Below are 27,545 nucleotides of genomic sequence, written 5' to 3' on the forward strand. Positions count from 1 at the left end.
GTGTGTGTGTGTGTGTGTGTGTGTGTGTGTGTGTGTGTGTGTGTGTACACACTTCTGGGGCCTGTTGGCTTACTACGTCACACCTCTTGCTGCCCAGGTAGCTGATGGGACATCCGCCCGCGCTGGGTGTTTGGTTGTCGTGGGGATTTAGTTAGAGAGTAGCGTGGGGTTTCAGGCCCACGCTAGGACGCTATGTGTGAGTGTGTGTGAGCAAGAGAGACTGTGTGTGTGTGTGAGCGAGAGAGACTGTGTGTGTGTGTGTGTGTGGGGACCTAGCCATGCGGTGAGTATAGAGGGTGAGTAATGGTTCCTGTTTATACCCAACCGTGTGTGAGAGAGTGTGTGCTATTTATAACTGGATTTCAGCTTATCAGCCGCTAGCGTAGAGTGAAGGAGAAAGTGGGGAGAGGGTGATGGGAGAGAGGGGGAGGTAAGGCGAGGGGTGGAGAGAGAGGGGGAGACTGGGTGGGAGACGGGGTGTTTTTCTTGGGTAGAAAAACAGAGTTTGTTTGGATGAATATGAATCTATGATTAATGAGTGAAAACACAGCGACCGCCCTGATTGAGAGAAGAGGGGGATTGTTGGGTTCCTTTGTTTCTCTACCCTCTGATGCGGAGATGGGTTGTGTGTGCATGTGCTTACAGTATTTTAAACATGCTTATAATAGTAGTTATCAACAAGGTATCCTCATTCATTCTGTGCAGCTATAGACATCTAACGTCAGAGCTGATTTATACTGATCAGCATTACCAGTGCAATTTAGATTAGACCTATCAAGTTATTTTGTAGAACTAATGTGAAGAACGAAAGACTGAATAGCTGAAGAGTGAAAATGCAGAGGAATGCAAATAGGGTCCATGCTAACAAGTACCTTACTTAACTTGTGAGTGAGGGGTTAGGTATTGGTGGTGGTACACTTGTCATCGTTAGTGGAGTGAAGTGTGTGTGTGTGTGTCTATGCAAGGCCGGTTTGTATTAAGAGGGTGCTACTCTTCGTTAATTTAATTAGCTCCAAAGGAAACTAGCTCAACCACCTTTCATTACTGCACCCATTACTCTCCTTTAAATGACCTGCCCTGTTTAGTTTTTGGCCAGATAGTAAATGCCTCAATTTTCTCCTCACCTTTTATTTTCTGTTTTAAACAGGATAGAGGGCAGAGAGGGGCTTTTTCAATCCTTAGTGTAGTCAAGAGGGTGGGGGAGGGGGAGGGGGGGTTCCCGCAGCTCTTCAGTTGTATTAAGTCAGCTCTTCAGTTGTATTAAGTCAGCTCTTCAGTTGTATTAAGTCAGCTCTTCAGTTGTATTAAGTCAGCTATTCAGTTGTATTAAGTCAGCTCTTCAGTTGTATTAAGTCAGCTATTCAGTTGTATTAAGTCAGCTCTTCAGTTGTATTAAGTCAGCTCTTCAGTTGTATTAAGTCAGCTATTCAGTTGTATTAAGTCAGCTCTCTTCAGTTGCATTAAGTCAGCTCTTCAGTTGCATTAAGTCAGCACTTCAGTTGTATTAAGTCAGCTCTTCAGTTGTATTAAGTCAGCTCTTCAGTTGTATTAAGTCAGCTCTTCAGTTGTATTAAGTCAGCTCTTCAGTTGTATTAAGTCAGCACTTCAGTTGTATTAGGTCAGCTCTTCAGTTGTATTAAGTCAGCTCTTCAGTTGTATTAAGTCAGCTCTTCAGTTGCATTAAGTCAGCTTTTCTGTTGTATTAAGTCAGCTCTTCAGTTGTATTAAGTCAGCTCTTCAGTTGTATTAAGTCAGCTCTTCAGTTGCATTAAGTCAGCTTTTCTGTTGTATTAAGTCAGCTCTTCAGTTGTATTAAGTCAGCTCTTCAGTTGTATTAAGTCAGCTTTTCTGTTGTATTAAGTCAGCTCTTCAGTTGTATTAAGTCAATTAGCACCATATGTTTTGTTTATCATATTTTCTTTAAGTTGAGTTCCTATTGCGCTCACTGAGTGTCTTTGTGGAAAGGTTCAGTTGGGGGTGCTCAGTTTGTGTAATTGGGGGGAGAGCATGATCCCAACGAAGCTGTTTAAATCCGTCTCTGTCTCTCTCTCAATTCAATTCAATTTAATTCAAGAGGCTTTATTGGCATAGGAAACATATGTTAACATTGCCAAAGCAAGTGAGGAAGATTATATACAAAAGTGAAATAAACAATAAAAATGAACAGTAAACATTACACTCACAGAAGTTCCAAAAGAATAAAGACATTACAAATGTCATATTATGTATATATACAGTGTTGTAACGATGTACAAATGGTTAAGGTACAAAAGGGAAAATAAATAAACATGAATATGGGTTGTATTTACAATGGTGTTTGTTCTTCACTGGTTGACCTTTTCTTGTGGCAACAGGTCACAAATCTTGCTGCTGTGATGGCACACTGTTGTAATTCACCCAGTAGATATGGGAGTTTATCAAAATTGGGTTTGTTTTCAAATTCTTTGTGGATCTGTGTATTCTGAGTGAAATATGTGACTCTAATATGGTCATACATTTGGCAGGAGGTTACGAAGTGCAGCTCAGTTTCCACCTCATTTTGTGGGTAGTGTGCACATAGCCTGTCTTCTCTTGAGAGCCAGGTCTGCCTACGCCAGCCTTTCTCAATAGCAAGGTTATGCTCACTGAGTCTGTTCATAGTCAAAGCTTTCCTTAAGTTTGGGTCAGTCAAAGTGGTCAGGTATTCTGCCACTGTGTACTCTCTGTTTAGGGCCAAATAGCATTCTAGTTTGCTCTGTTTTTTTGTTAATTGTTTCCAATGTGTCAAGTAATTATCTTTTTGCTTTCTCATGATTTGTTTGGGTCTAATTGTGTTGCTGTCCTGGGGCTCTGTGGGGTCTGTTTGTGAACAGAGCCCCTGGACCAGCTTGCTTAGGGGACTCTTCTCCAGGTTCATCTCTCTTTAGGTGATGGCTTTGTTATGGAAGGTTTGGGAACCGCTTCCTTTTAGGTGGTTGTAGAATTTAACGTCTCTTTTCTGGATTGTGATAATTAGCGGCTATCGGCTCTGCATGCATTATTTGGTGTTCTACTTTCTACACGGATGATATTTTTGCAGAATTCTGCATGCAGAGTCTCAATTTGGAATTTGTCCCATTTTGTGAATTCTTGGTTGGTGAGCGGACCCCAGACCTCACAACCATAAAGGGCAATGGGTTCTATAACTGACTCAAGTATTTTTAGAATTTTATGTTCTTTTTGATGGCATAGAATGGTCTTCTTGCCTTGTCTCTCAGATCGTTCACAGCTTTGTGGAAGTTATCTGTCTCTCTCTCTGTCTGTCTGTCTCTCTCTCTCTCTCTCTCTCTCTCTATCTCTCTGTCTCTGTGTCTCTGTGTCTCTCTCTCTGTGTGGCTGTCTTTCTTTCTCTCTCTCTCTCTCTCTCTCTCTCTCTCTCTCTCTCTCTCTCTCTCTCTCTCTCTCTCTCGTATCCTTTACAACAGGACTGACAGATCTTACCCAAATGTGTAGAATTGAACCATCTGGCCGGTGTGAAAGCCTAGTGAAAGAGTAGTGCTCCCTGTATTGCATATTACTGTGTGTGTGGGGGGTGTAACTCCCCAGTTTCCTGGTGTGGTACAGAGCTGCCAGAGTGTGTTATGTCTGTCAGAAGTGAGAAGGAACAGACACAGCACCATCATACAGGCACTTGTATGGGCACACCTGTCTGTGTGCCTGTCTAAGGACCCCACACACTTTATCTCTTTTATATCTTATTTTAATTCCTGGATTTTCTGCGGGGTTTCCCTGGCCTGAGCTGCTCTTTCCTTAAATAGCCGTGTGTGTGTGTGTGTGTGTGTGTGTGTGTACGTGCGTGCGTGCATTTACACTACTGTAAATACACCCATGGCTTTTCTTGCAATACTTAACTTCTCCACTTAGTGGCAGGATTTAACCAGGTTTTATACAGGGTCCTTTTATTTATATTTTATTTAACCTTTATTTAACTAGGCAAGTCAGTTAAGAACACATTATTATTTACAATGACGGCTTACCCCGGCCAAACCCTAACCCAGACGACGCTGGGCCAATTGTGCGCCGCCCTATGGGACTCCCAATCACGGCTGGTTGTGATACAGCCTGGAATCGAACCAGGGTCTGTAGTGACGCCTCTAGCATTGAGATGCAGTGCCCTAGACCACTGTGCCACTCGGGAGCCACCTGACTGGTGTTTTACTCTTATCACAGGCTCAGTGAGAGACAGGATCTGTAAAGTTAAAGTCCACTGAGGACTGATCCATTACCCATCGATAGCAGCAAGCAACACACACACACACACACACACACACACACACACACACACACACACACACACACACACACACACACACACACACACACACACACACACACACACACACACACACACACACACACACATGTCAGAGGCATAAATCTAGGCCTAATCGACTCTCCCCAGCCGTTTCTTCCCACAGGACCCAATAATAACAGGCGCTGCGCTGGCCTATTCCTGCCCTAGCCTGAACCCATCAGGCTCCCCCAGCCTGAACCCAGCAGGCTCCCCCAGCCTTAACCCAGCAGGCTCCCCCAGCCTGAACCCAGCAGGCTCCCCCAGCCTTAACCCAGCAGGCTCCCCCAGCCTGAACCCAGCAGGCTCCCCCAGCCTTAACCCAGCTGGCTCCCCCAGCCTTAACCCAGCAGGCTCCCCCAGCCTTAACTCAGCAGGCTCCCCCAGCCTTAACCCAGCAGGCTCCCCCAGCCTGAACCCAGCAGGCTCCCCCAGCCTTAACCCAGCAGGCTCCCCCAGCCTGAACCCAGCAGGCTCCCCCAGCCTTAACCCAGCAGGCTCCCCCAGCCTGAACCCAGCAGGCTCCCCCAGCCTTAACCCAGCAGGCTCCCCCAGCCTGAACCCAGCAGGCTCCCCCAGCCTTAATCCAGCAGGCTCCCCCACCCTTAACCCAGCAGGCTCCCCCAGCCTGAACCCAGCAGGCTCCCCCAGCCTTAACCCAGCAGGCTCCCCCAGCCTGAACCCAGCAGGCTCCCCCAGCCTGAACCCAGCAGGCTCCCCCAGCTACAGCTGTGTTTCCCTCTCCAGCCCCAACCCGCTGAGAACTGCTTCAACTGGTGTCAGGAAAATTTGTTTCAAGGAACAGTTAGGCTATATATTTGAACTGTACAGTGTAGCTCTGCAATAAAGAAATAGTGTATACACACACGCACCCGCACCCGCACACACACACACACACACACACACACACACACACACACACACACACACACACACACACACACACACACACACACACACACACACACACACACACACACACACACACACACACACAAAAACAAATAAACACACCTTTTCCCAGCTATTCTCATTGGAATCTAGCATTAGAAGACTGCGTGAGAATGGGAGTGAGTGCGACGGGCAGAACCAACGTCCTCCAGCTCTCCTGTTTTCACAGGGCTTGTTTCAGGGGCTGACCTGGCTGTTTTTGGCTGCTTCTGACAGAGTTCTCTTTCTCTCTCTCTCTCACCCCCAATCTCTTTCCCTCTCTCTTCCTTTCCCTCTCTCTTCCTTTCCCTTCTGACTGAAACATCAGAAATGTCACTTGTTCAGACCATTGATGGGAAATGTGGGAGTTCTACTTTCTGAGCCAAGCCCTTCATTAACTCTCCTCTCCTGTCCTATCCTGTCCTCTGCTATCCTCTCCTGTCCTATCCTGTCCTCTGCTATTCTCTACTGTCCTCTGCTATCCTGTCCTCTTCTGTCCTCTGCTATCCTTTCCTGTCCTCTCCTGTCCTTTGCTATCCTCTCCTGTCCTCTGCTATCCTCTCCTGTCCTCTCCTGTCCTCTGCTATCCTCTCCTGTCCTGTCCTCTCCTGTCCTCTGCTATCCTCTCCTGTCCTGTCCTCTCCTGTCCTCTGCTATCCTCTCCTGTCCTTTGCTATCCTCTCCTGTCCTCTGCTATCCTCTGCTGTCCTCTGCTATCCTCTCCTGTCCTGTCCTCTCCTGTCCTCTGATATCCTCTCCTGTCCTCTGCTATCCTCTCCTGTCCTCTCCTCTCCTGTCCTCTGCTATCCTCTGCTATCCTCTCCTGTCCTCTGCTATCCTCTCCTGTCCTCTGCTATCCTCTCCTGTCCTCTGCTATCCTCTCCTGTCCTCTCCTCTCCTGTCCTCTGCTATCCTCTCCTGTCCTCTGCTATCCTCTCCTGTCCTCTCCTGTCCTCTGCTATCCTCTCCTGTCCTCTGCTATCCTCTCCTGTCCTCTCCTGTCCTCTGCTATCCTCTCCTGTCCTCTGCTATCCTCTCCTGTCCTCTGCTATCCTCTCCTGTCCTGTCCTCTCCTGTCCTCTGCTATCCTCTCCTGTCCTCTGCTATCCTCTCCTGTCCTGTCCTCTCCTGTCCTCTCCTATCCTCTCCTGTCCTCTCCTCTCCTGCAGTTTTATATTTATTCTGGATCCCCATTACTTGGTGCCAAGACAGCAGCTACTCTTCCTGGGGTCCAATCACAATTATATACAATAAAACAATACATAACAGAACACATTATTACACACTACTCTACCACAACATATCTAAAATATAACACATTATTACACACTACCACAACATATCTACTATACAACACATTATTACACACTACCACAACATATCTACAGTATAACACATTATTACACACTACTCTACCACAACAAATCTACAATACAACACATTATTACACACTACCACAACATATCTACAACACAACACATTATTACACACTACAACAACATATCTACAGTATAACACATTATTACACACTACTCTACCACAACATATCTACAATACAACACATTATTACACACTACCACAACATATCTACAATACAACACATTATTACACACTACCACAACATATCTACAATACAACACATTATTACACACTACTCTACCACAACATATCTACAATATAACACATTACTACACACTACCACAACATATCTACAGTATAACACATTATTACACACTACCACAACATATCTACAGTATAACACATTATTACACACTACCACAACATATCTACAATACAACACATTATTACACACTACCACAACATATCTACAACACAACACATTATTACACACTACAACAACATATCTACAGTATAACACATTATTACACACTACTCTACCACAACATATCTACAATACAACACATTATTACACACTACCACAACATATCTACAATACAACACATTATTACACACTACAACAACATATCTACAGCATAACACATTATTACACACTACTCTACCACAACATATCTACAATACAACACATTATTACACACTACCACAACATATCTACAATACAACACATTATTACACACTACCACAACATATCTACAATACAACACATTATTACACACTACTCTACCACAACATATCTACAATATAACACATTACTACACACTACCACAACATATCTACAGTATAACACATTATTACACACTACCACAACATATCTACAGTATAACACATTATTACACACTACCACAACATATCTACAATACAACACATTATTACACACTACCACAACATATCTACAACACAACACATTATTACACACTACAACAACATATCTACAGTATAACACATTATTACACACTACTCTACCACAACATATCTACAATACAACACATTATTACACACTACCACAACATATCTACAATACAACACATTATTACACACTACAACAACATATCTACAGCATAACACATTATTACACACTACTCTACCACAACATATCTACAATACAACACATTATTACACACTACCACAACATATCTACAGTATAACACATTATTACACACTACCACAACATATCTACAATACAACACATTATTACACGCTACCACAACATATCTACAATACAACACATTATTACACACTACCACAACATATCTACAATACAACACATTACTACACACTACCACAACATATCTACAGTATAACACATTATTACACACTACCACAACATATCTACAATACAACACATTATTACACACTACCACAACATATCTACAATATAACACATTATTACACACTACCACAACATATCTACTATATAACACATTATTACACACTACCACAACATATCTACAGTATAACACAGTATTACACTCTACCACAACATATCTACAATATAACACATTATTACACACTACCACAACATATCTACAGTATAACACATTATTACACTCTACCACAACATATCTACAATACAACACATTATTACACACTACAACAACATATCTACTATACAACACATTATTACACACTACCACAACATATCTACAATACAACACATTATTACACACTACCACAACATATCTACAATACAACACATTATTACACACTACAACAACATATCTACAGCATAACACATTATTACACACTACTCTACCACAACATATCTACAATACAACACATTATTACACACTACCACAACATATCTACAATACAACACATTATTACACACTACCACAACATATCTACAATACAACACATTATTACACACTACTCTACCACAACATATCTACAATATAACACATTACTACACACTACCACAACATATCTACAGTATAACACATTATTACACACTACCACAACATATCTACAGTATAACACATTATTACACACTACCACAACATATCTACAATACAACACATTATTACACACTACCACAACATATCTACAACACAACACATTATTACACACTACAACAACATATCTACAGTATAACACATTATTACACACTACTCTACCACAACATATCTACAATACAACACATTATTACACACTACCACAACATATCTACAATACAACACATTATTACACACTACAACAACATATCTACAGCATAACACATTATTACACACTACTCTACCACAACATATCTACAATACAACACATTATTACACACTACCACAACATATCTACAGTATAACACATTATTACACACTACCACAACATATCTACAATACAACACATTATTACACGCTACCACAACATATCTACAATACAACACATTATTACACACTACCACAACATATCTACAATACAACACATTACTACACACTACCACAACATATCTACAGTATAACACATTATTACACACTACCACAACATATCTACAATACAACACATTATTACACACTACCACAACATATCTACAATATAACACATTATTACACACTACCACAACATATCTACTATATAACACATTATTACACACTACCACAACATATCTACAGTATAACACATTATTACACTCTACCACAACATATCTACAATATAACACATTATTACACACTACCACAACATATCTACAGTATAACACAGTATTACACTCTACCACAACATATCTACAATATAACACATTATTACACACTACAACAACATATCTACTATACAACACATTATTACACACTACCACAACATATCTACAGTATAACACATTATTACACACTACCACAACATATCTACTATACAACACATTACTACACACTACCACAACATATCTACAGTATAACACATTATTACACTCTACCACAACATATCTACAATATAACACATTATTACACACTACCACAACATATCTACAATACAACACATTATTACACACTACCACAACATATCTACAATACAACACATTACTACACACTACCACAACATATCTACAATATAGCACATTATTACACACTACTCTACCACAACATATCTACAATACAACACATTACTACACACTACCACAACATATCTACAATACAACACATTATTACACACTACAACAACATATCTACAGTATAACACATTATTACACACTACTCTACCACAACATATCTACAATACAACATATTATTACACACTACAACAACATATCTACAGTATAACACATTATTACACACTACCACAACATATCTACAGTATAACACATTATTATACACTACTCTACCACAACATATCTACAATTTAACACATTATTACACACTACCACAACATATCTACAGTATAACACATTACTACACACTACCACAACATATGTACAATACAACACATTATTACACACTACCACAACATATCTACAATACAACACATTACTACACACTACCACAACATATCTACAGTATAACACATTATTACACACTACCACAACATATCTACAATACAACACATTATTACACACTACCACAACATATCTACAATATAACACATTATTACACACTACCACAACATATCTACTATACAACACATTATTACACACTACCACAACATATCTACAGTATAACACATTATTACACACTACCACAACATATCTACTATATAACACATTATTACACACTACCACAACATATCTACAGTATAACACAGTATTACACTCTACCACAACATATCTACAATATAACACATTATTACACACTACCACAACATATCTACTATACAACACATTATTACACACTACCACAACATATCTACAGTATAACACATTATTACACACTACCACAACATATCTACTATACAACACATTACTACACACTACCACAACATATCTACAGTATAACACATTATTACACTCTACCACAACATATCTACAATATAACACATTATTACACACTACCACAACATATCTACAATACAACACATTATTACACACTACCACAACATATCTACAATACAACACATTATTACACACTACCACAACATATCTACAATATAACACATTATTACACACTACTCTACCACAACATATCTACAATACAACACATTACTACACACTACCACAACATATCTACAATACCACACATTATTACACACTACAACAACATATCTACAGTATAACACATTATTACACACTACTCTACCACAACATATCTACAATACAACACATTATTACACACTACAACAACATATCTACAGTATAACACATTATTACACACTACCACAACATATCTACAGTATAACACATTATTATACACTACTCTACCACAACATATCTACAATATAACACATTATTACACACTACCACAACATATCTACAGTATAACACATTACTACACACTACCACAACATATCTACAATACAACACATTATTACACACTACCAACACATATCTACAATACAACACATTATTACACACTACTCTACCACAACATATGTACAATACAACACATTATTACACACTACCACAACATATCTACAATACAACACATTATTACACACTACCACAACATATCTACAATACAACACATTATTACACACTACCACAACATATCTACAATATAACACATTATTACACACTACCACAACATATCTACAATATAACACATTACTACACACTACCACAAAATATCTACAGTATAACACATTATTACAAACTACTCTACTATGTGACCTGTCTACTCCTGTCCTCTTTTTTCCTGTCACTCCTGTCCTCTCTTGTCCTGTCCTCTCTTGGCCTGTCTTCTCTTGGCCTGTCTTCTCTTGTCCTGTCCTCTCTTGTCCTGTCTTCTCTTGTCCTGTCCTCTCTTGTCCTGTCCCCTCTTGTCCTGTCTTCTCTTGTCCTGTCCCCTCTTGTCCTGTCTTCTCTTGTCTTGTCTTCTCCTCTCTTGTCCTCTCTTGTCATGTCCTCTCTTATCCTGTCTTCTCTTGTCCTGTCCTCTCTTGTCCTGTCTGCTCTTGTCCTGTCCTCTCTTGTCCTGTCTTCCCTTCTCTTGTCCTATCCTCTCTTGTCCTGTCCTCTCTTGTCCTGTCCTTTCTTGTCCTGTCTTCTCTTCTCTTGTCTTCTCTGTCCTGTCTTCTCTTGTCCTGTCTTCTCTTCTCTTGTCCTGTCCTCTCTTGTCCTGTCTTCTCTTCTCTTGTCCTGTCTTCTCTTGTCCTGTCCTCTCTTGTCCTGTCTTCTCTCCTCTTGTCCTGGCTTCTCTTCTCTTGTCCTGTCCTCTCTTGTCCTGTCCTCTCTTGTCCTGTCTTTTCTTCTCTTGTCCTGTCCTCTCTTGTCCTGTCTTCTTCTCTCTTGTCCTGTCCTCTCTTGTCCTGTCTTCTCTTCTCTTCTCTTCTCTTGTCCTGTCCTCTTTTGACCTGTCTTCCTTCTCTTCTCTTGTCCTGTCCTCTCTTGTCCTGTCTTCTCTTCTCTTGTCCTGTCCTCTCTTGTCCTGTCTTCTCTTCTCTTGTCCTGTCCGCTCTTGTCCTGTCTTCTCTTCTCTTGTCCTGTCCTCTCTTCTCTTGTCCTGTCTTCTCTTCTCTTGTCCTGTCTTCTCTTCTCTTGTCCTGTCTTCTCTTGTCCTGTCATCTCTTGTCCTGTCTTCTCTTGTCCTGTCTTCTCTTCTCTTGTCCTGTCCTCTCTTCTCTTGTCCTGTCCTCTCTTGTCCTGTCTTCTCTTGTCCTGTCTTTTCCTGTCCATTCCTCTCCTCTTTGGTCTGGTTCATATTATCATTCATCCTGCAAGTATTATAGTTACCTCTCCATCTTTGGTTTGGACACACACACACACACACACACACACACACACACACACACACACACACACACACACACACACACACACACACACACACACACACACACACCTCTTGCTGCAGGCTGATATGGTATCTGTTGTGGTTTGACTAATTGGCGTGTTGTAGTCTGGTCTCTTCAGACGGAACTCTTTAAGAGCTGTCTCCTGATTCGCTGTTCTCTCTCTCCACTAACGAAGCCTCTCAGCTGTCATTAAAACTCCACTGTAAATACCAGCAAACTCACACACACATACACACATGCACCCTGAGCACCGCATACTCGCCACGCTCTGTTGATCCCCCAGAATGTTGGAGCGGAAAAGTTTATCGGGACAAAATTATACCCCTCCAATCCCCTCTCCCCTCTCTCTCATCCCTCCCCCATATCTGGAGAGCTTTGATTTTCTCAGATTTTCCCTTTTGTCTTTTCAAAGCCTATAGCTGATAGGCAGACACATTTAAACACATGGGATCTTTTTGTCTACTCCCCCCCTCCCTCTTTCTGATGGTGAAGGGTGTGTGTAATTGGTCAGGGGGTGTGTCTATGACGCCACTGCCTCTGGGCTACAGTTAAACCTTTGGTTCATTTCCTTTGGTACAGGATGCATTATAGCATTACATTTGATGCTATTTGTTCCATATGCCCGCTGCTTTGACACATATGGACCAGAGTCATGCTTTGATGACATGCTCTCAATGAGTTCATGGTGCAGCCACTTGTTACAAGAACGGTTAGATCCATGCTTTCATATTTCTATATGATGACTGAACACACACACACATGCACATCATTTGGAAAATGTAGTGTCACACACACACTGCTGTTGGACCTTGCATTGTTCTCCTTAAACACACACTCACACACACTCTGCCAGGAAAGGATAACAAGTGGCGAGGATTCTTTGTGTGTGTGTGCGTGCGTGTGTGTGCGTGCGTGTGTGTGTGCGTGTGTGTGTGCGTGTGTGTGCGTGTGCGCGTGTGCGCGTGTGCGTGTGTGCTTGTGCGTACGCATCCTGGCTCAGTCTGAGACAACCAGTAATCCTCTCACATCCAGAGTGAACACTCTTGACAAGATAAGCCTCACACACTCTCCTTAGTAGAGTCATGTAGGATACATTCACACGTGTGTGTGTTTGTGTGTGTGTGTATTACATCTGGGATATAATCATACAAATAGAAGGTCAATTTGGAATTAATATTAGTCTGAGATGTCTGGTGAGTGGTCTGGTCTGGTGAATGGTCTGGTCTGGTGAGTGGTCTGGTCTGGTGAATGGTCTGGTCTGGTGAGTGGTCTGGTCTGGTCTGGTGAATGGTCTGGTCTGGTGAATGGTCTGGTCTGGTCTGGTGAGTGGTCTGGTCTGGTGAATGGTCTGGTCTGGTGAGTGGTCTGGTCTGGTGAATGGTCTGGTCTGGTGAGTGGTCTGGTCTGGTGAATGGTCTGGTCTGGTCTGGTGAATGGTCTGGTCTGGTGAATGGTCTGGTCTGGTGAGTGGTCTGGTCTGGTGAATGGTCTGGTCTGGTCTGGTGAATGGTCTGGTCTGGTGAGTGGTCTGGTCTGGTGAATGGTCTGGTCTGGTGAGTGGTCTGGTCTGGTGAATGGTCTGGTCTGGTCTGGTGAATGGTCTGGTCTGGTGAATGGTCTGGTCTGGTGAGTGGTCTGGTCTGGTGAATGGTCTGGTCTGGTCTGGTGAATGGTCTGGTCTGGTGAATGGTCTGGTCTGGTGAATGGTCTGGTCTGGTGAATGGTCTGGTCTGGTGAATGGTCTGGTCTGGTGAATGGTCTGGTCTGGTGAGTGGTCTGGTCTGGTGAATGGTCTGGTCTGGTCTGGTGAATGGTCTGGTCTGGTGAATGGTCTGGTCTGGTGAATGGTCTGGTCTGGTGAATGGTCTGGTCTGGTGAGTGGTCTGGTCTGGTGAATGGTCTGGTCTGGTGAATGGTCTGGTCTGGTGAATGGTCTGGTCTGGTGAATGGTCTGGTCTGGTGAGTGGTCTGGTCTGGTGAATGGTCTGGTCTGGTGAATGGTCTGATCTGGTGAATGGTCTGGTCTGGTGAGTGGTCTGGTCTGGTGAATGGTCTGGTCTGGTGAATGGTCTGGTCTGGTCTGGTGAATGGTCTGGTCTGTTGAATGGTCTGGTCTGGTGAATGGTCTGGTCTGGTGAATGGTCTGATCTGGTGAATGGTCTGGTCTGGTGAGTGGTCTTCATAGAGCTCAATTCTTCCTGACTTTTCTGTTTCTGTCTTCTACCACCTGAAACTGTCTCTGTTCGATGGACCTCTACTCTAACACTTGTGGCCCTTGCTATGTACCTTGTGTGTATTTTTGTATTTGAATGCACCTGTCTTTCCATCTTTGTGTGTCTGTGTTTTGTCTTGACTTCTGTCTTGTTGGGAAAAGGTGGTGTCCTGCCTCTTCCAGGCCTTCTGAGGTACTTCACTTTAATGTGATGCTACAACCTGTTGTACACTGATTCAATAGACATCAGTAGTGACTTCAGTAGTGACTTCTGTAGTGACCTCCGTAGTGACTTCCGTAGTGACTTCAGTAGTGACTTCCGTAGTGACTTCCGTAGTGACTTCAGTAGTGACTTCAGTAGTGACTTCCGTAGTGACTTCCGTAGTGACTTCCGTAGTGACTTCCGTAGTGACTTCCGTAGTGACTTCAGTAGTGACTTCAGTAGTGACTTCCGTAGTGACTTCCGTAGTGACTTCCGTAGTGACTTCCGTAGTGACTTCAGTAGTGACTTCCGTAGTGACTTCTGTAGTGACTTCAGTAGTGCTGCTGGGGTCTTAGAGTAGTGCTAGTATTGCCTATCTTTGTGTGAGTGAGTGTTGTGTGTGTGCCTGTCTGAACTCTGCACTATCCTAGTGAACAAGAACATTACAGAGATATATGAACAGTGGCAATGCTTGTTTCAGTGACATTTATTTTAATGGATCTTAATCTGTCCCTTACTCCCTGTTCAACGTGAAACGAAATACTGTGAGTTTAACTGGCATAGCTGTGTGTGCATGTGTGTCTGTGTTACCATTAATTATTGATAGCAGAAGCTTGCAGATAGCGCATGTGCTAGCTGACAGTGTTGCTAAGCGAATGCTTTAGTGTTAGAGAAAGACAGAGGAGAGCAGGAGGGAGTGAGAGAGAGACAAAACACGAAGGGACTGAGAAACCGAGAGACGAGAGAGAGAGAGATGCACCTGTTGCGTCTCCTGTTTTTACCTCTGTTAGCAATAGCACCTCCAGCAATCATCTCTTCCTCGACTAACTAGGGAGAAAGACCGAGAGAAGAGGAGGGAGACAGACTGAAAGAAGAGGAGGAGGACAGGGAGAGAAGGAGCGAAGAGGAGGAGGACAGGGAGAGAAGGAGCGAAGAGGAGAAGGACAGGGAGAGAAGGAGCGAGAGGAGGAGGACAGGGAGAGAAGGAGCGAGAGGAGGAGGACAGGGAGAGAAGGAGCGAAGAGGAGGAGGAGGACAGGGAGAGAAGAAGCAAACAAGAGCACTTGATAGAGAGGAAGCTTACTGAAGAGTGAGAGATTTTCACAGAAATAACAGATGAAGAGAAAAATGGAGAGAAGGTGTGAGACATAGAATGAGAGGAGAAAGAATGGACAGACCGAGACAGATATATTCTGCCAGTGGTGTATATGGTAAGATGATGAGTCGTCAAGCTTACTTCTACCGGGTCCCTCCTCAGGAGCTGCACAGGAGGAGCCAGCAGGACCCTACCAAGACTAAGGCCCTGCAGACTGTCATTGATATGAAGGTAAGTCTTACTTGTTGATAGGCCCACATTTAAGTCAGACGGCAACAGTAGTTCATCTAATGATCTGGTATCAGTTTCATAGTGAAACGGAGTGAAATATTGATAGCCTGTAAGGTGAGCACAGTTGATTATCTCACTGAATTCAGGAAAGATCACATTACAAAAGAGCATAGATATTATTACAATACACACACACACACACACACACACACACACACACACACACACACACACACACACACACACACACACACACACACACACACACACACCAGTTTAAGAGTGATTGTGTGTTGACTAGGGTCTATATGGGTCCGTGTCCAGGGAAAGACATATTGGCCCATCCAGAGTAGAGCACTTATTCAATTTGTTTCAAATGTCACATATGGAAGCTTTCACTCTCATCTCAGGCCTTTGAAGTCAGTAGGAGCTGTGAAAAATGCAGTTGACTCCACATGCAAGCACACACACACACACACACACACACACACACACACACACACACACACACACACACACACACACACACGCTTTGTGTTAATTCAGCACATGCCTCTACCAAGTGTGGTTTATAGCTAAACCACAGTTATTTTTCACACATTTTACCATTTGTCCTCCCATTTACAGATCGCACATTTTAGGAGGAGGAGTTGGATTTAGTTGTTGAAGCAGCATTTCTTCATTGCTGAGGGAATAGTAGAGAGAAACAATAAAATAAACATTGATATGAGGGAATAGTAGAGAGAAACAATAAAATAAACATTGATATGAGGGAATAGTAGAGAGAAACAATAAAATAAACATTGATATGAGGGAATAGTAGAGAGAAACAATAAAATAAACATTGATATGAGGGAATAGTAGAGAGAAACAATAAAATAAACATTGATATGAGGGAATAGTAGAGAGAAACAATAAAATAAACATTGATATGAGGGAATAGTAGAGAGAAACAATAAAATAAACATTGATATGAGGGAATAGTAGAGAGAAACAATAACATAAACATTAATATGAGGGAATAGAAGAGAGAAACAATAAAATAAACATTGATATGAGGGGAAGAGTAGAGAGAAACAATAACATAAACATTGAAATAAGCAGAAGAACCAGTCAGATTAGAGTGAGATGTTTTCAATGGTGTTTAGAGGTTGGTACACGGAGTGTGTGTATGGTTATGTGTGTTATGTTCTGTGTGTAAGGTTCTGTGTATTAGGTTCTATGTTTAAGGTTCTGTGTGTAAGGTTCTGTGTCTTATGTTCTGTGTCTTATGTTCTGTGTGTAAGGTTCTGTGTGTTATGTTCTGTGTATTAGGTTCTTTGTGTAAGGTTCTGTGTGTAAGGTTCTGTGTGTAAGATTCTGTGTGTTAGGTTCTGTGTGTAAGGTTCTGTGTGTTAGGTTCAGTGTGTAAGGTTCTGTGTATAATGTTCTGTGTGTAAGGTTCTGTGTGTTATGTTCTGTGTATTAGTTTCTGTGTGTAAGGTTCTGTGTGTAAGGTTCGGTGTGTAAGGTTCTGTGTGTTATTCATGTTAAGTTGTTTTCTAGGTTCTGTGTGTAAGGTTCTGTGTGTAAGGTTCTGTGTGTTAGGTTCAGTGTGTAAGGTTCTGTGTATAATGTTCTGTGTGTAAGGTTCTGTGTATTAGGTTCTGTGTGTTAGTCATGAGAGCAAAGTGTTGTGACTTCTGAGTGAATATAACGTGTGTTATGTTGCAATTTGTGTTTTATTTTGTTGTTTGTGGCAATGTGTGTGTTATGTTGTTGGTGCTGAGACACGTGTGTTGTGTTGTAATGAGTGTCTGAGACGTGTGTATTTGTGTTGTGTAATTTCAGACCACAGCACCCCCTTTCTGTTTTGATCCTGATGTTATCTGGCAGGTACAGTAATAGTAACTGGTTGTTCCTCATCCCTCTTCTAATCTGCTCAATTCTCCTCCCATGGCAATCCCCAATACAAGATACACCTCTACAATGTGTAATACAGCCTTTATCATCCCTCAATACAAGATACACCTCTACAATGTGTAATACAGCCTTTATCATTCCTCAATACATGACACACCTCTACAATGTGTAATACAGCCTTTATCATTCCTCAATACATGATACACCTCTACAATGTGTAATACAGCCTTTATCATCCCTCAATACATGATACACCTCTACAATGTGTAATACAGCCTTTATCAACCCTCAATACATGATAAACCTCTACAATGTGTAATACAGCCTTTATCAACCCTCAATACATGATACACCTCTACAATGTGTAATACAGCCTTTATCAATCCTCAATACATGACACACCTCTACAATGTGTAATACAGCTTTTATCAACCCTCAATACATGACACACCTCTACAATGTGTAATACAGCCTTTATCATCCCTCAATACATGATACACCTCTACAATGTGTAATACAGCCTTTATCAACCCTCAATACATGATACACCTCTACAATGTGTAATACAGCCTTTATCAATCCTCAATGTGTATTGTCTCTACTGCAGGCTGTGATTGTACAGTAGTCTGTCTGTCAGTCACTATTCTCTCCCTGCACGTTGGTTTCTAACCCCAGACAGTTGGAGTGAAACATGATGAGATTCTGCATCCCAACATGAACTGAACATGGGGTAGCAAGTAGAATAAATCATAATTAATGTGTTGGAAATGGCCTTTACAATCACATGTTTTGCCAAAGGTGGAACTTTCTTTGTGTTGAGATATGACCCCCTATTTTCTGTATAGGTTATTTTCACTTCCTTGGTTTCTCTGTGTGTAATCTCTGTGTGTAATCTCTGTGTGTAATCTCTGTGTGTAATCTCTGTGTGTAAGGTTCTGTGTGTAATCTCTGTGTGTAATCTCTGTGTGTAAGGTTCTGTGTGTAATCTCTGTGTGTAATCTCTGTGTGTAAGGTTCTGTGTGTAATCTCTGTGTGTAAGGTTCTGTGTGTAATCTCTGTGTGTAATCTCTGTGTGTAAGGTTCTGTGTGTAATCTCTGTGTGTAATCTCTGTGTGTAAGGTTCTGTGTGTAATCTCTGTGTGTAATCTCTGTGTGTAAGGTTCTGTGTGTAATCTCTGTGTGTAAGGTTCTGTGTGTAATCTCTGTGTGTAAGGTTCTGTGTGTAATCTCTGTGTGTAAAGTTTTGTGTGTAATCTCTGTGTGTAAGGTTCTGTGTGTAATCTCTGTGTGTAAGGTTCTGTGTGTAATCTCTGTGTGTAAAGTTCTGTGTGTAATCTCTGTGTGTAAAGTTTTGTGTGTAATCTCTGTGTGTAAGGTTCTGTGTGTAATCTCTGTGTGTAAGGTTCTGTGTGTAATCTCTGTGTGTAAGGTTCTGTGTGTAATCTCTGTGTGTAAAGGTTCTGTGTGTAATCTCTGTGTGTAAGGTTCTGTGTGTAATCTCTGTGTGTAAGGTTCTGTGTGTAATCTCTGTGTGTAAAGTTCTGTGTGTAATCTCTGTGTGTAAGGTTCTGTGTGTAATCTCTGTGTGTAAACTTCTGTACATGGTGTGTTTTGTCAGATTTGAGAGGAACACATGAGATGATGCTGCTGTGTTGCTGTTTTGGATTCGTCTGCTTTGTGTCTTTCTCTGCATGTGTATTCATATAGCTACTGTAACACACAGACTGTAACACAAAGACTAGCTTGGGGCAAGGGGTATAGTTTGGGGTGGATGTGTGTGTGAGCACAGGTTTTTGAATTGGGTGTAGGCATGCAGGATGTAAAATCGTGTGTGTGTGTGCATGTAGGATGGTATACAGTATATCATAGTGTATGTTGGGGCGTCGGTGGAGGATGTCAGTAGAGTTGTTGTAATGGAGGTCAGATGCTTGAATGCAGACTGAGGTTTCTACCGATGCCATCATACAATCTGCTTCCATTTATTCCATTACCTTCTCGTCTTCTCCAAGGTTTACCATTTAACGTGTGTCTGATCTTATGGAGCTAAACAAGCTCAGGACCTTTCCCATTCCCTCATAGATACTGTGCATGCCGGAACAAATACAACCTGCTTTGTCACTATGTAGAACTATGGCCTTTATCCACCCATTCCTATTCAGGCCAGTCACTGGTTCAGTTGTATGTTTACATTTACATTTTACATTTTAGTCATTTAGCAGACGCTCTTATCCAGAGCGACTTACAAATTGGTGCATTCACCTATAATATCCAGTGGAACAACCACTTTACAATAGTGCATCTAAATCTTTTAAGGGGGGGGTTAGAAGGATTACTTTATCCTATCCCAGGTATTCCTTGAAGGGGTGGGGTTTCAGGTGTCTCCGGAAGGTGGTGATTGACTCCGCTGTCCTGGCGTCGTGAGGGAGCTTGTTCCACCATTGGGGTGCCAGAGCAGCGAACAGTTTTGACTGGGCTGAGCGGGAACTGTGCTTCCTCAGAGGTAGGGAGGTGAGCAGGCCAGAGGTGGATGAACGGAGTGCCCTTGTTTGGGTGTAGGGCCTGATCAGAGCCTGAAGGTATGGAGGTGCCGTTCCCCTCACAGCTCCGTAGGCAAGCACCATGGTCTTGTAGCGGATGCGAGCTTCGACTGGAAGCCAGTGGAGAGAGCGGAGGAGCGGGGTGACGTGAGAGAACTTGGGAAGGTTGAACACCAGACGGGCTGCGGCGTTCTGGATGAGTTGTAGGGGTTTAATGGCACAGGCAGGGAGCCCAGCCAACAGCGAGTTGCAATAATCCAGACGGGAGATGACAAGTGCCTGGATTAGGACCTGCGCCGCTTCCTGTGTGAGGCAGGGTCGTACTCTGCGAATGTTGTAGAGCAAGAACCTACAGGATCGGGTCACCGCCTTGATGTTGGTGGAGAACGACAGGGTGTTGTCCAGGGTCACGCCAAGGCTCTTAGCACTCTGGGAGGAGGACACAAGGGAGTTGTCAACCGTGATGGCGAGATCATGGAACGGGCAGTCCTTCCCCGGGAGGAAGAGCAGCTCCGTCTTGCCGAGGTTCAGCTTGAGGTGGTGATCCGTCATCCACACTGATATGTCTGCCAGACATGCAGAGATGCGATTCGCCACCTGGTTGTCAGAAGGGGGAAAGGAGAAGATTAATTGTGTGTCATCTGCATAGCAATGATATGAGAGACCATGTGAGGATATGACAGAGCCAAGTGACTTGGTGTATAGCGAGAATAGGAGTGGGCCAAGAACAGAGCCCTGGGGGACACCAGTGGTGAGAGCACGTGGTGCGGAGACAGATTCTCGCCACGCCACCTGGTAGGAGCGACCTGTCAGGTAGGACGCAATCCAAGCGTGCGCGGTGCCGGAGATGCCCAGCTCGGAGAGGGTGGAGAGGAGGATCTGATGGTTCACAGTATCAAAGGCAGCAGATAGGTCTAGAAGGATGAGAGCAGAGGAGAGAGAGTTAGCTTTAGCAGTGCGGAGAGCCTCCGTGACACAGAGAAGAGCAGTCTCAGTTGAATGCCCAGTCTTGAAACCTGACTGATTAGGATCAAGAAGGTCATTCTGAGAGAGATAGCAAGAGAGCTGGCCAAGGACGGCGCGTTCAAGAGTTTTGGAGAGAAAGGAAAGAAGGGATACTGGTCTGTAGTTGTTGACATCGGAGGGATCGAGTGTAGGTTTTTTCAGAAGGGGTGCAACTCTCGCTCTCTTGAAGACGGAAGGGACGTAGCCAGCGGTCAAGGATGCGTTGATGAGCGAGGTGAGGTAGGGGAGAAGGTCTCCGGAAATGGTCTGGAGAAGAGAGGAGGGTATAGGGTCAAGTGGGCAGGTTGTTGGGCGGCCGGCCGTCACAAGACGCGAGATTTCTTCTGGAGAGAGAGGGGAGAAAGAGGTCAAAGCACAGGGTAGGGCAGTGTGAGCAGGACCAGCAGTGTCGTTTGACTTAGCAAACGAGGATCGGATGTCGTCAACCTTCTTTTCAAAATGGTTGACGAAGTCATCCGCAGAGAGGGAGGAGGGGGGGGGGGGGGAGGAGGATTCAGGAGGGAGGAGAAGGTAGCAAAGAGCTTCCTAGGGTTAGAGGCAGATGCTTGGAGTTTAGAGTGGTAGAAAGTGGCTTTAGCAGCAGAGACAGAAGAGGAAAATGTAGAGAGGAGGGAGTGAAAGGATGCCAGGTCCGCAGGGAGGCGAGTTTTCCTCCATTTCCGCTCGGCTGCCCGGAGCCCTGTTCTGTGAGCTCGCAGTGAGTCGTCGAGCCACGGAGCAGGAGGGGAGGACCGAGCCGGCCTGGAGGATAGGGGACAGAGGAAGTCAAAGGATGCAGAGAGGGAGGAGAGGAGGGTTGAGGAGACAGAATCAGGAGATAGGTTGGAGAAGGTTTGAGCAGAGGGAAGAGATGATAGGATGGAAGAGGAGAGAGTAGCGGGAGAGAGAGAGAGCGAAGGTTGGGACGGCGCAATACCATCCGAGTAGGGGAGAGTGAGAAGTGTTGGATGAGAGCGAGAGGGAAAAGGATACAAGGTAGTGGTCGGAGACTTGGAGGGGAGTTGCAATGAGATTAGTGGAAGAACAGCATCTAGTAAAGATGAGGTCAAGCGTATTGCCTGCCTTGTGAGTAGGGGGGAAGGTGAGAGGGTGAGGTCGAAAGAGGAGAGGAGTGGAAAGAAGGAGGCAGAGAGGAATGAGTCGAAGGTAGACGTGGGGAGGTTAAAGTCACCCAGAACTGTGAGAGGTGAGCCATCCTAAGGAAAGGAACTTATCAAGGCGTCAAGCTCATTGATGAACTCTCCAAGGGAACCTGGAGGGCGATAAATGATAAGGATGTTAAGCTTGAAAGGGCTGGTAACTGTGACAGCATGGAATTCAAATGAGGAGATAGACAGATGGGTCAGGGGAGAAAGAGAGAATGTCCACTTGGGAGAGATGAGGATTCCAGTGCCACCACCCCGCTGGCTCGATGCTCTAGGGGTATGCGAGAACACGTAGTCAGACGAGGAGAGAGCAGTAGGAGTAGCAGTGTTATCTGTGGTGATCCATGTTTCCGTCAGCGCCAGGAAGTCTAGGGACTGGAGGGTAGCATAGGCTGAGATGAACTCAGCCTTGTTGGCCGCAGACCCGGCAGTTCCAGAGGCTGCCGGAGACCTGGAACTCCACGTGGGTCGTGCGCGCTGGGACCAGCAGGTTAGAGTGGCAGCGGCCACGCGGTGTGGAGCGTTTGTATGGCCTGTGCAGAGGAGAGAGAACAGGGATAGGCAGACACATAGTAGACAAGCTACAGAAGAGGCTACGCTAATGCAAATGAGATTGGAGTGACAAGTGGACTACACGTCTCGAATGTTCAGGAAGTTAAGCTTACGTTGCAAAAATGTTATTGACTAAAATGATACAGTACTGCTGGCTGGTGGAGTAGGCTAGCTAGCAGTGGCTGCGTTGTTGACTTTGAACGTGTAGCTGGCTAGGTAACCTCGGTAGTTTCAGTACTACACCTTGTCATGATACAAAGCAACTTTGTAGCTAGCTAGCTAACATAACACTAATCAAGACGTTCCTTGTAGTGTATTTAGTTTCAACAATGCTGCTCGTCGGTAATAGTTGGCTAGTTGGCTAGGTTAGGAAAAATGGCGTCGCGGGGGACGGAAATAGCTGGCTAGCTAACCTCGATGGCTGGCTAGCTAACAATTATCAATTAACAATTATCAAGCTATGACAAAGACAACTAGGTAGCTAGCTAGGTAACACTGCACTAGTCAAATCGTTCCGTTGTAAAGTATTAGTAACTACAGCGCTGCTAGTCGGTAACGGTTGGCTAGCTGGCAGTGGGTTAATGATGACTAGGTGTGTTGAGTAAGTCTGGCGCCGCGTCGCGGCTGGCTAGCACACCTCGATAATACTCAAACTCAAACTACACAATTATCTTAGATACAGAGACAGCAAAGACAACTATGTAGCTGGCTAACTAACACTAACGCCACACTAATCAAGTCGTTGCGTTGTAATGTAATAGTTTCTGCGGTGCTGCTAGTCGGTAGAAGTTGGCTAGCTAACAGTGATGACTAGCTAGCTAGCAGCTAGCAGTGTTGACTACGTTAGGAGGACGAAGATAGCTAGCCTCGATAATTACTCAGTTACTCTAAACTACACAATTATCTTTGATACAAAGACGGCTATGTAGCTAGCTAAGAAGAATTGCTCAGATCAAACAAATCAAGCCGTTGTAATGTAGCGAAGTGTAATATTACCTGTGGAGCGAAGCGTGGTGCGACTGCTCGCTCCAAACCGGAAGTGCGAAAGTTCTAGCTAGGACAGAGGTCTGTTTTTGTCTGTGTGTCAGTCTAGCTCTATAACACATCTGTCTTTTCAGCTAATAATATAGATTGGTATCTATCTCACTCACACTGTCCCATTTAGCTCTCTGTGTGTCTCTGGGCACGACGTCATGTCTGCTTGCACTCCTGTCTCTTGTTCTCTTTTCTGTTTCTCTTTTTTGTGATCAACCCTTTATTAAACATCAACTTTGAGAGGCAGACTCAGTGTCGACCCTTGCCCTCTCGACTCTACCTCCTTTCTGTTTACACCTTTTACAAACCATCATGGCCTTGTCTGTGGCTGATGTGGGTGTCTCCCCCTCTTGGCTGCTGTATGTACTGTAGGACACTAAGATATCATCTCTGGAGAGGAACATCCGAGACCTGGAGGATGAGGTCCAGTTGATGAAGACCAGCGGGCTGCTCCACCCTGGCGACCGCCTGGATGAACTCAAACACATGGAGGTCTACAAAAGCCACTCCAAGTTCATGAAGAAACAGGTAGCGAGATACTCACTGGTCTAGTGTCACTCTGCTTGACATCTCCGCATGTTGCTATGGTTGTGTATGTCGCTTCTGCATGGTTGTGAAGAAGCCAAGTATCACGTCAACAGCACTGTTAACTGCGCATGTGTTGACTGCATGTGTCTATGTTTTCTTATTTACTGGGCTGTGCATGTCACTACCATGTCTCTACTGTATGTGTCTCCTTCAGCTTCATGAAGACCAAGGTAGAACATCTCATCTCCAGTCCTATCCACTGCATGTCTTAACCATACAGGTGAAGTCGGAAGTTTACATACACTTAGGTTGAAGTCATTAAAACTAGTTTTTCAACCACTCCACACATTTCTTGTTAACAAACTATGCATTTGGCAAGTCGGTTAGGACATCTACTTTGTGCATGACACAAGTAATTTTTCCAACAATTGTTTACAGACAGATTATTTCACTTATAAATCACTGTATCACAATTCCAGTGGGTCAGAAGTTTAAACTAAGTTGACTGTGCCTTTAAACAGCTTGAAAAAGTCCAGAAATTGATGTCATGGCTTTAGAAGCTTCTGATAGGGTAATTGGCATCATTTGAGCCAATTGGAGGTGTACCTGTGGATGTATTTCAAGGCCTACCTTCAAACTCAGTGCCTCTTTGCTTGACATCATGGGAAAATCTAAAGAAATCAGCCAAGACCTCAGAAAAACAATTGTAGACCTCCACAAATCTGGTTCATCCTTGGGAGCAATTTCCAAACGCCTGAAGGTAGCACGTTCATCTGTACAAACAATAGTACGCAAGTATAAACACCATGGGACCACGCAGCCGTCATACCGCTCAGGAAGGAGACGAGTTTTGTCTCCTAGAGATGAACGTACTTTGGTGTGAAAAGTGCAAATCAATCCCAGAACAACAGCAACGGACCTTGTGAAGATGCTGGTAGAAACAGGTACAAAAGTATCTATATCCACAGTAAAATGAGTCCTACATAACCTGAATGGAAGAAGCAAAATGAGTCCTACATAACCAGCAAGGAAGAAACCACAGCTCCAAAACTGCCATAAAAAGCCAGACTACGGTTTGCAACTGCACATGGTGACAAAGAGTGTACTTTTTGGAGAAATGTCCTCTGGTCTGATGAAACCAAAATAGAACTGTTTGGCCATAATGACCATCGTTATGTTTGGAGGAAAAAGGGGGAGGCTTGCAAGCCGAAGAACAACATCCCAACCGTGAAGCGGGGGTGGCAGCATCATGTGGTGGGGGTGCTTTGCTGCCGAAGGGACTGGTGCACTTCACAAAATAGATGGAATCATGAGGCAGGAAAATGATGTGGAAATATTGATGCAACATCTCAAGACATCAGTCAGGAAGTTAAAGCTTGGTCGCAAATGGGTCTTCCAAATGAACAATGACCCCAAGCATACTTCCAAAGTTGTGGCAAAATGGTTTAAGGACAACAAGGTATTGGAGTGGCCATCACAACGCCCTGACCTCAATCCTGTAGAAAATTTGTGGGCAGAATTGAAAAGATGTGTGCGAGCAAGGAGGCCTACAAACCTGACTCAGTTACACCAGCTTTGTCAGGAGGAATGGGCCAAAATTCACCTTGTGGAAGGTTACTCAAAACGTTTGACCCAAGTTAAACAATTTAAAGGCAATGCTACCAAATACTAATTGAGTTTATGTAAACTTCTGACCCACTGGGAATGTGATGAAAGAAATAAAAGTTGAAATAAATCATTATCTTTACTTTTATTCTGACATTTAGCATTCTTAAAATAAAGTGGTGATCCTAACTGACCTAAGACAGGGAATTTTTACTGGGATTAATTGTCAGGAATTTTGAAAAACTGAGTTTAAATGTATTTGGCTAAGGTGTATGTAAAACTTCCAACTTCAACTGCACGTCTACTGCAAGGTGTCACATCACCTGTACTCTGCATGCCTCTACTGTTGTCTGAGAGAAACCTTTGTGTTTCTACTGTCTCTGGTGAAAACTTTCTGGCTTTTCAGCCGAGACCCAAAAGGATGGAGCCGTCACTCACTTTGGAAAAATCTTGACTGAACCAACTATTTCACCAAACTGTCTTCACTTCTTGTCGCCGCCATGGCACAGCTTTTCGGCTTCAGCTTTTGCTTCTCTTCCAGCTCTCCATGGAAAACACAAGCCATATCGGTTTACAGGTGATGGTGTCCATTTGCACTACTTCCTTTGTCAGACAGGAAGCTGCAGGTTTATAAGAGCAAGGTCTGGTTTCTCTGGTGCAAGCGCTCTCTAATGGTTTATTCATACATACCCACACACACTCACACACGCTGTCCAGTAAACACCAAGCATCAATAATAATACTGTACTCTAAATGGTACATCCAATATTCCGCCTGTGTATCAACATGAAGCATTTCTTTGAATGGGAACGTCTGCTCTAATTGCTTTATGGGGTGATGAATGGAGGTATATGAAAGGCCAGTGGTTTAATAACATCAGAGTTGGGTTTCAGAGCTCTGTGTGAGTGTCTGTGATGGCCCGGGGTCGATGAGTAGTGTTTCATGTGAAAA

General features: G+C 43.4%; 1 protein-coding gene across 2 annotated transcripts in view; it reads left to right on the forward strand.

Annotated features, from left to right (window-relative positions):
* Positions 1–27,545, forward strand: part of LOC106566523 (ERC protein 2) — a 448,684-nt gene that overhangs the window by 75,015 nt on the left and 346,124 nt on the right. For both annotated transcript variants that reach the window (XM_045692987.1, XM_045692988.1), the window contains exon 4: positions 16,196–16,264. In XM_045692987.1, coding sequence (XP_045548943.1) covers positions 16,196–16,264 — 69 coding nt within the window. The remainder of the gene's footprint in view (positions 1–16,195; positions 16,265–27,545) is intronic.

The sequence above is a fragment of the Salmo salar genome, chromosome ssa13 (assembly GCF_905237065.1).
Source record: "Salmo salar chromosome ssa13, Ssal_v3.1, whole genome shotgun sequence".
In the NCBI taxonomy this organism is placed as follows: Eukaryota; Metazoa; Chordata; class Actinopteri; order Salmoniformes; family Salmonidae; genus Salmo; species Salmo salar.